Raw genomic sequence first — 10960 nt, 5'->3', positions numbered from 1 at the left:
CAATATTCAAAGCTACATTCTTAAAACAAACTTAACCCAGTATTCTTCACTTGGATTTCGTCGCCATTTACAAATTTAAACAATTCTGATTTTCCCGCCTGATTTTCAGTCTGTATTTAAAATATAATGCATTTCTTTTGTCTGAATTTATTTAAAGCAAATAAGTAGTGGTTCATAATTTTTTATATAATGCATTCAAGACTTGTAAAAAAATAACTTTAATAAATGCTAGTATTATTAATAATGGGGAGAAACCACATTAATGCGATCAAAGTGGCACTGGTTTCAGGAATTATATAAAATTAATAAAAGACCAACCATGTAAACATTAAGTTTGTATGTTGATTTAAGTGTAATCGCCGCTTTTCTTAAAAAAAGGAAGTGCCTTCGAAAAATGAAAACGTAATAACAGTAAACTTGATTTGTTCAACGGTTACGTATTATTTAAAATTGCAGGTAACATATCGTCCACTGGTACTTCGTACCTGTCACTTATGAGCTGTCAGTATATAATGTAGCTGTATTGAAATGCTAATTTTGATATGGTAACATTTGTACTTAAACGTAGAAACTCATTTCATTGAGACATTTTTGTAAATATATAATTACAGTTGTTCGTGTGTTACGAAGTTGAATGATTTACGAAACGGTCATAATCAAATAATTAACCTCTGTTGGGTTTTTAAATGTAGTTTACTTTTTGTGATGAATGAAGTGATAGTACGAACAGTATTTAATAAATATATTTCTTAAAAGTTAGTTGCCCGTTCTCTTTTTTTCATTCATCTTTCTATATTTAAATTTTTTAATATACCTGTGTTTTTAGTAATTTGATCTTTTGGTTGTTAATTTAATAGAATTCCAAGCTTTGTATGTGTTGCATTTGTAGATAATTTTAAGAGAAGTAAGTTAACCACATCAGAACTAAAAGTAGTGTAACACTATTTAATTGTGTAGACAGTTGTATGAATATTGTAAGGTTAGGTTGTGAATGACACCTATCGCTAGTAAAATAGTACTTCAAATTTCTGTGTGATGTACAATTAGTTATCATTTTCGTGAAGGTAAAAAAAACAAATATGAACTTAAGAGTGAGTTTAGTTGTGATTTTTTTTTTTTGCTTACATAATTCAACAGTTTATTAACTTAGATGTATTTGTTGACATATAAGGTTGTGTAATGTAGAATATTGCATACAGTAGGAATATTAGTTTTACAAAAAGCTCTTTGTTAGTTACAGTGAACTGTAAAACTTCTCTATCTAACGACCCTGATAACTAACTATCCTTGCAAAAACCAGATTTTTTAGAATTTGCATTAACATTTTTTAAATCAGTAATGTATTTACTAGATTCTTTTACTGAACCTCTAACCTTTCAAGTACTTTTACTTACTAATATGGCCAGTGCATACATTACTTTTCTCTAACAAGTGATTGTTAGGTTTTTGTATTTTTAGTGAAAGAAACTAATGGACAGATATTAATGAAATAGAAATCTTTTTTATGTATATAAGATATAATTATAGTTGATTGTATATTTTGATAACCTTATGGAATATTTTCTGAGTTAGAAAACCAATTGAACAAAAACATGAAAATGATGTGTGTGTATATAAAAACATCATTCATGCTGTCTAGCTTCAGAACTTAAATAAATGTTAGTTATGGTTACAATCATTCAAGTAGTGACAGCATTATTTCAAAATCAGCATGAAAAATTCTTGTAAAAGACAATTATTGATTTTTCCTCAAATAAGTAAATAATTTATATGTTATCATTTTGCTATTTTACCATATTACTTATTGGTGAGCATTATTAAAATTGTAATCAGTTAAAAATTTGTGCTTTTGCATAAATTACTTCAAATTAAATATTAAAATGTTATTGATAATGTTTTGTTATAAAAATCAGCCATACATATTTTACGTATTTGTCATTCTGAACAGATTCTTTTTTCTGCTCTTGAGTTAATTTAATAGAAATCAAATTTATTATCATTAATCATGTCTATTTCATTCATTAGTATTTATATTATATATCTAAGTTTCATAATTATAATATTCACTGAATTTTGAGACGAAAGTATTTATGTTCTTTATGGTATATAAAATATTTTGCTGTAGGGTCACCAACCATATTTTTTCCCAGAAACTATTTAGTTAAATTCACATCATCTGAAAACAATTTATTGGAATTGGCTTGTTTTAAGAAGTAAATGAAATAAAACTTAGCACACTTAACTTTTATTGAAAGATATATTATTAACCCAGGTGTATACTAACATTGCTATTGCAAAATATTGTATTGGAATGATTAAATGTGGTGTTAAAAATAATTTCACATTTATAATCAAATTATAGTTTGTTTTTATAATTATATAGTAAAACCATACTTATTATGTTTGTAGCATTAGTATTTACCTTTTGCAATTCATTACTACTAATTAAAAATTACATGAAAGCCTTTATGATTTCCAAGGTCTATTAGTACAATATAATTAGGCTGATTAAATGTCTTGTCTCTATAAATATTTTTTGAAGAAGTTTTTTCATACTGTTCATAAAATTGGTTTGTAAAAGTTCATCTTCAAATTTATAAATATTATATAAAATATTTTTGTATTGTGGAATGCAATTTTTATGTTAGAAATTTATCTTTAAAAGCAAAATGTTGAAATCATCATTTTTCCTCTTTTTTTTTTTGTCTTCAGTCATTTAACTGGTTTGATGCAGCTCTCCAAGATTCCCTATCTAGTGCTAGTCGTTTCATTTCGGTATACCCTCTACATCCTACATCCCTAACAATTTGTTTTACATATTCCCATTTTTCCTCTATGTACACTAAATGATTTTACTTGTGTGGCAGTGTTTAGAGGTTTCTTAATTGACTCACTTATAAACATATATAAATAGCATAAAAATTAGAGCCTTTTTTTGCAGTTAAACAACTAAACTTTGCAGTTAAACTGCCTAAAACAATATGTATAAATGTCTTTTTTAGTAAGACTTTAAACAGTTGTTTTCTTCATATTTGTTAGTGTTCTTTTATTAAAGTACTTTAATTAAATATGTTTTTTTATTTCAATATAATTTTCTTGCTTACCTACTTTCGTTTTTTTTTTCAGAGGAAATGAATAAAGCAAAGAATGTGACACTTGAAAATGAAACAGTCACAATTAGTAATAAAGATGTATGTGACCTCTGTCATAAGGAGTTTTCTTCTTCCAGTTTGTTATCTTTGCATTATGTATTGAATCATGGGTGTAAAATGTGCAATGTTTGTTCTGAGGTTTTTCTTACACTAAATACATTTAAATGCCATGAACGTTCAGCTCATTCTCAGTTTCGTTGTGATATGTGTAACACAGATATGGTAACATTTGGAGAATTTAAAAGCCATAGAAGTAAATTACACGACTTGTATTCTTGTTTTTTGTGTTTTTATGAATTTTGTGGTAAGCAGAATGTTTATGTGCATATTACAGAAACTCATTTTGTTTCGGATAAAGGTTTTACTTTTTCAAATGACTTTGTATCAGCTTGGGATAAGTCTAGTATGTACTATCGGTGTAATATGTGCGGAATTAATCAGGAGAAGACTGCTGTTATTAGTCATTTTCAAGAATACCACCATGTTTCTGTGTTGCATCTAGCTCAGAGATTGATGGCACAAGACTTGGACATTGTTGTTCCAGGAACAACAGGAAATTCAGGGAAGCAAACTGATCTACCTCACAGTCTTCCGACATGTACAGATTGTTCAGATTTAATACCTCTACCTGCTCACAATATTATTTGCCTAAATACCTCTGTATGTAAGTTTTGTTTAAAGTGTTTTGATAGTCATTTTAGTAGGGATGATCATGTTTCACAAGAACATAGTCAGTTTCCTTGTATGCTGGGTTGTTCAAATAAAGTAGTATTTGATAATGAAGTTGGACTTAATGAACATTGTCTTACTATTCATGACGTCAAACAGTGTAGTTTTTGTACTTCATATGTTCGTTGCAGTGATGGGATGATGTTTGAACATTTACAGAATAATCACAAATACTTGCGATCCAATAACAGAAACTTTGGTGAAATGTCTTTGTTAGAAAATTCTTTTAAATTAAATTTTAATGATAGAAGCATTAATTTACAATGTCATCTTTGCAGTGCAGATTTTATGTTAGAAATAACAAATTCTGTAGATCTATTTACTCATTTTAATTTCCATAGTATCTCGTTAAGATGCGTTATTATTTTTTTAGAAGAAACAAGTACTTTACATAAAAAATTAAAGGAGTTGAATAATCTGAAGAAATCTGCCGAACAATTAGTTGTGTGTAAAACTGAACCGGAAGATGAACCAGAAGATGACCCTATCCCTACAGTACATTCTAAAAACAATTGCAGTGATGAGATTTTTTTTAAGAAAGAACCAGATTCAATGGCTGAGAGTGCATCGGCTGAAGTACATTGTCAAAATAGTAGTAGTAATATTAATAATATTACTTCAGAAATATCAAATGTTAGTACAGATGTTACACTATTACCGATTAAGAATGAAAATTCTGTCTTAGAATTCAGTGATGATGACAACACGTACTGTATAAATGAGCAAGACTTGAATCCTGCTATTGAATTAAATGAGTTAAATGAAAGGTCAAATAATCTACGTAGTAGAACAAACGGTACAAAAAAGGTTCCCAGAAGACAATTGAAGAGTAAATCAATGTTAAAAAAATCAAAAGAGTGTTCAGATTCATCAAATGAAAGTGTGAAAATAGAATGGGGTAGCTCAGAAGAAGAAGCTGATAAAAATAGAAATGATACTGATGAAGAAGATGAAGATGAAAATGAAAATGATGAGGAAGATGATGATGAGGAGGTAGATGATGATGATGAGGATGTAGATGATGATGAGGAGGAAGATGAAGACGAGGAGGATGACAATGATAGTAGTAACAATATTAGTAGACCTACCAGTATTTTAAAGTATGATTTATTTAATGTTAAAGCTGAAGTGGATCCGTGCGAGGTTGAGTGTGTAGTAACAGACACAAGTGATATAGATACAGATGATGAATTGCTTGTAGAGTTAGCAAGTGGAAGTGATGATTCAAAGCTTGCCCTTCCAAATGATACTGTTAATGGTTTTAAGAAACTGTTGGTTAGTAAAAGACGTCCCAGTTCCCTCAACAGTAAAAGCTTACCTGGACTTAATAGAATGGAAGTTGGAATTAAAGGATTCTATTGTGAAATTTGTGATGGAAAGTTTGATCCCCATGAAGGAATGAGAGAGTTAATTAAACATATGAAAACATTGCATGGTTTCAATTGCAATTTCAATGGACAGAAGCTGTCAACTGTATTTAAATTTAACAAGTCTAAATCAGAATCTTCAATTAAAATGCAGCCTGGTGAGTTTTAAACAATTTTTGTTATCACTTTATTTCTATTTCTCTGAAGATTCACAATTACTATAAGGCATTAATTTTGTGTTTACATGTTATAGAACTGAACTTGTTTATTTATTAATAATAATTTGATGGAGTTGCAAAAGCATCAAACCAACATGAACTTCAACTTGATATATTTAATTATTAATATTTGTATAGTAAAAATTTATTTAGGATGCATAAATATTTGTAGCAGTGCAGTTTGATGATGTTTTGGATATTTTTACATAAATATAAAATTACATTTTCATTAAAAGGCAGTAATTCAGTATTATCAATTTTGTGGGTTAAATGTTTTCTTCAAAGTCCATTGAATTACAATTTACTTGTTACCTCTAAAGACTTAAATTTGATGACTGGAGATATTTGCTTAATCCCAACCCATCAAAAAATTAATTGGCTTCGGCAGAACTTGAGGACTATTTTGTGTAGATGACCATTTTATGCTGTATTTTCTTTAATATTTACATTTATTAAAGAAATATGAGCTATTTTTTATCTACTAAAGAAATTCATGATTTTGATCTTTTTATGCAAAAATATCAGCCCAAAATTGTGGTCATGTTAGTCAGTGAGTTGTTGTAAAGAAAGCTCAGTTATAATTAAACCTTTATGGCACTGAGGAATTGTGTAAAACAGGTGACTCCCAATATCAACTGAGTTTGTGGCCTGGATGCTTCTTTTTACACATTCTACTTCTTGCCTCTTGTTTTTCATTACTATGTAAAAAATTTATCTTTGAAAATCCATGAATTTTTCGTATGCTATTATTTCAAAAACGGATTTGTAATAAAAATAATATAAGTATTTTGTTTTAAATATTTCTAAAGTGTTTATATTTATTTCTTGTAAACTATAAATTGGTATGTAAGAAGTATCATTAATTAATTTTAATAAAGCTGCATTTTATTTCTTAAAAACAAAATTAAAAAAAAGAATTATTGTATTCATTTTTGTTTTTGACAGAATTTTCTTGTAGTTTTAAAGTAAGTAATGGAAAGTACTACCTGCTTTATAGATGTATAGATGTGCTTCCAGATCTATAAGGAGCTGTTATACAGCATCATAGTGGTATTGTAAATACCCAGTATTATTTACATATTTCACTTAGTAAACTGGTTCATAACTAATGCAAAAAGATTGCCATTAATAATAACCACCTGCAATTCTGGTTGTAGTAGTGATAATAGATCAAAAAAAATATCTGGAAAGCATGGTTACATTTATGCAGAAATTAAGTCATTTAAATTTTTTTAATGCTATAAGTCTATAACTCAACTAAGAATACTTTCTTGGTGTACATTGCCAAATGCAGGTTACTGATTAATACCCACCGTTGTTAATTATTCTATTCTATTTTATGTTTATATTTTAAAATCAAAATCTAGGTTTAGTCTGCCCTGTTTGTATGATGGGCTGGATGTCAAAACGTTTACTACGAGAACATGTCATAGTATCTCATGGATCTGATTGGATTAAAACATCTCCTTCGGGTCCTTTGGCTTATCAGTGTCGACATTGCCATCAGTTTTTTTGGAGAGCGTCTGAATGTCATTCTCATGAAAGAGAACAACATGCTGAAATAAGTATCGTACAATGCCATGTCTGCTCGGAGACTGTATTGAGAAAGGTTAGTATAAAATCATGAATATTATAAGTGAAAAAGAACCTTGTTGTTTACTTTTGGGGAAACAGTGCCTCAACATCATTCTTAATCATAAGCAGATATTACTGTGTCTGCTTTGATCATTCTTGTGTTTAAAAATCTAATTAATTTCTCTTTTTTTTTCTGAGATTTGATTTTTAGAGCCTTAAAATTTTTTAGTGTACTTTTTTAATATGTTTTTATATAATGTAGTAAAAACATATTTTTAAACAGAAAGTAATTAAACTCAATAAATATAAGAAATAATATTATTTGGATCTTTTCCACTATAGGACTGCATAGCTTAAATTTTTTCTGTAGAAGTCGGGTATAAAATATTGTCTTTAAGTAGCATTTGTAATTATTTTATTTAGTTTACTTTTGTTATATAATTATAATTTGTGTATAATTTGTATATTTAATGTTAATTTGACAAGGTTAATGAGTGAAGCGAGCATAGGTTATGTTTGGTTAGATTATGTTGATTCTGTGTACTGATGAATCGTATATTTATCAACATAACCAAAAGGAAAAAAAATTAAGGATTGCAGTCCTATAGTGGAAAAGGTCTCATTATTTTTGTTAAAGTATGAAGTATTTCTAAAAAAGATTTTAAAAAGGGATTTTCCTTAATTTGATTCAATTTGGGTGGGATTCAAGATAACAAAAGGGAAAAATGAGAGTGTATAGAAAATTTTCTCTTTTATAAGGTCATATCCAACCCACTTCTGTTATCATCTGTCTTTACAATGCACTTACAACTGTTGGGTTGCAAAATTAGACCTTTGAGTTTAGGCTGATGCTGTTGAGAAAAATTACCACAAACATTTTTTAAATTTTATTAAATTAATTATGCGTTTTTAAGAATATATACAAATATTAATATTAAAAATTGTTCCATTTAATAATATAAAAATAAAACTGCATTATTTCTTTTATAAATTTGCTTAGAAAACTCAAGTTTGGATCATGTTTTTTTTAAAAAAATGTTCTAATTACAAAAAATAAAGAAATTTATAAGTTCATGCCCTTGTAACATATTACTTAAAGAAAGATATATATTTAAAGAAAACATATATTTAAAGAAAAGTATTTGTTGGAATACATAATGCAGCAGTTGTGAAGTTTCTGTCTAGATGTAGTTTCTTGAGTGATTAACTAAATAAAGGATTATAATGAGGAAGTATCATGTTTCTATTTGTACACAATGAAATATTATTATTTAGTTGTTTTGATAACACCGTAATTTCTTATATAATAATTTAAAGTTTATGTAATATATTATTGGATCAAGAAAAATTTGTTAGGTGTTGTAAAGAATAGAATTTTAGTGCATTATAATGACATTTTCATAATAAGTGCTGAAATTAATAACTAAGTGGGTTTTTGTTTTACAATTTAATTAATTATGCATTATGGGCATAACATTTAACAAATAAATCTTTTTTCTTTCTGCAGTTTATCAAACAAATTTCTGAAATTTATTAATATATCTAAATAACAATTCATATTGTCGTATCCAGTATGAATATTTTTGCTTTTATTTGCATTTACTTTATTTTATGCACAAAGCATGGAATCTTTCGATGAATATTTAAAAAAATACTTGTTTTACGTTTTGTCATCTACCTTATTTATTTATATTTTTAGTTGCTATCTAAAATGTTATTTCTGAATCAAAATTTGAATTGTCTTATTTTGTTTATGTAATACACATGGCATTTTGGATTTAATTTATTTTATGTGAGAAATTAGAGTTAAAAATTAATTTCATTAACCTCTTTTTTTTATTTAACATATTATATTAATATTTAATTGGAATATTATGCCTATAAGTACATCTAGGGAAAAAATTCAGTAAAACAATTATTTGAAACAGTTAGATGCAAGATTATAAATATTACTTGTTTTAGCTGTTATAGCTAAATGATCCTTGCATCATATCCAAAAATTTTGTCATTCAAAAATGACTCTTTTCACTTAAAGGTATAATCATTAAAAAAAGATTTAAGTTTTAATTAGATTTAGGTCTGTAATTAGCAGAGGAAAAAAGTAATTCTAGTTTTAAATATGCGAAAATCTTTTTTTCATTTCAATTTATTCACATACTGTTGTATTAAATGCTAATATGTGCTAAATTGCTGTAGAAATTCTTAAAAATGGGTTATTAATTTTTGTTACAAAAAATGGATCGTGGAGTTAAATGTTGTTTTTACATTATTTGAAATCAAAGTGATTGCTCAAATCAAAACTCGTATGTGGGTATTTTAAGTATAATATTATAATCAATATTTACTTTTATGTCTTTACTTCGAACATTAGGTTCTATTTTTTTTAATTTTTATAGTAGAACACAAAAACTGGCAAACATAGATGTAATAGATGCTGCTATAGTGCATTCTGTGGTAAAGATCAAAGACCAGACATGTTACCGTTAGCTAAACTATGTTGTAATAATTCCAATTTTAATAATCTTATGGGTTTGGAGCTTTTAAAAATTGTTATTGTTCTGATAAAAAAATTTAGATTTCATAAAATTTAAATCCATAGATGCTACTGGTGCACATTTTAAAGTGATTCTTGATAATATTTCACAAAACTAATAATTCTTGTTGGAATGTGGATGAGAATTGGAGTCGCATAACTGCCATCTTTCCACATACTAATGTAAAATAAATGTAGCTTTACTATTATGGATAATACTTATTATAATTGCTCATAATAGTAAGGTTGATCAACAATTTTTAATTTATTTATTTTTACTTAAATTTAAAAAAAAAATTTATAATCTATGTGACAGATGGTGCTTATTAATTATGATAGCTTGCTTATTAAAGTCGCCATTTATAAAGTTTTCCAGCACAGTAGTGAAGTGTGCTCTGCCTATGATGTTACCTAATACTGATCTTTGAAAAGTTACATTTCAGAAACCATACTCTTGTCTTGTCACTGTGCAGACATGGTTTGTCTGAAAATGTGCAAAGCGTCTGTAATTTTCTACATTTCTAACTGATGTGACTACATGAACATTGTATTTTTATTCTTATTTTTACATCATTAATGCAGATCTATATCATATCTGGTTCAGTGCAGTTCATGAACCATTATATTTTTTATTTGTGTATTAATAAAATTGCTGCTATTGAGAGTGCAGTGCTTTTTTCTCCTTTTTATCAAGATATGTGGAAAATCTGTACCATGACTGTATTTTTATGTAATTAGTGTTTCATTCTACAGCTTTTTTTTTACTACGTCTAGATGACAGTTAAAATTACTGATGGCTTTTATATAGTATTAGATGACATTAAATTCCATTCTGTCATAGTTTATCCTAGTTAACATGTTCATATTTGCACCTTTGTTGGTACACTTTGACTTTGTATAATGACCCTTCCATGTAACTTTTATGAAGTTCTTATTTCTATAAGAACTCTAATTTCTCTTTTAAGAAGTCTAATTTCTCTTCTCGTCTTTTGCTTTAGAATTCTGTAAATCATTCCAGAAATATGCTTAGTTGTCACATTAAGATTGCAATATTGTCATAAGATTGTTTAATTGTCATATTGTTAAGATTTTATATACTACCAAATTTTTACTATATATATAGAAATTATTTTCAGTTTCAGTTATTTGGTGAATATGTTTATTTTATGGATAAGATTATATTAATATAATTAAATAATAATAGTTTAAAGATAAAACATGAAAGCCAGTTATTATAAATATGTATTCTTATCATCACCTCAGTTTAATAGTCCTGAGATCATGAATTTTATTTTGTCTATAAAATTGATAATAATCTATAATGTTGGTATAAAAAATATTTGAGCATACTAACTTAGTATATTGTATAGACTAGATTTAATTAAA

The 10960-nt window shown here is 27.2% G+C and overlaps 1 protein-coding gene across 1 annotated transcript in view; it reads left to right on the top strand.

Annotated features, from left to right (window-relative positions):
* The first annotated feature begins 306 nt into the window (after window positions 1–306).
* The window catches only part of LOC142323327 (uncharacterized), a 41488-nt gene continuing 30834 nt past the window's right edge, over window positions 307–10960 (top strand). The window contains exons 1-3 of the mRNA XM_075362813.1: window positions 307–456; window positions 3127–5406; window positions 6834–7075. Of these exons, the coding sequence (XP_075218928.1) occupies window positions 3132–5406; window positions 6834–7075 (2517 nt within the window). The 5' untranslated portion in view covers window positions 307–456; window positions 3127–3131. The remainder of the gene's footprint in view (window positions 457–3126; window positions 5407–6833; window positions 7076–10960) is intronic.

Source organism: Lycorma delicatula, chromosome 4 (assembly GCF_047948215.1).
Source record: "Lycorma delicatula isolate Av1 chromosome 4, ASM4794821v1, whole genome shotgun sequence".
NCBI classification, from domain to species: domain Eukaryota; kingdom Metazoa; phylum Arthropoda; class Insecta; order Hemiptera; family Fulgoridae; genus Lycorma; species Lycorma delicatula.
This window is presented reverse-complemented; position numbering and strand designations above follow the sequence as displayed.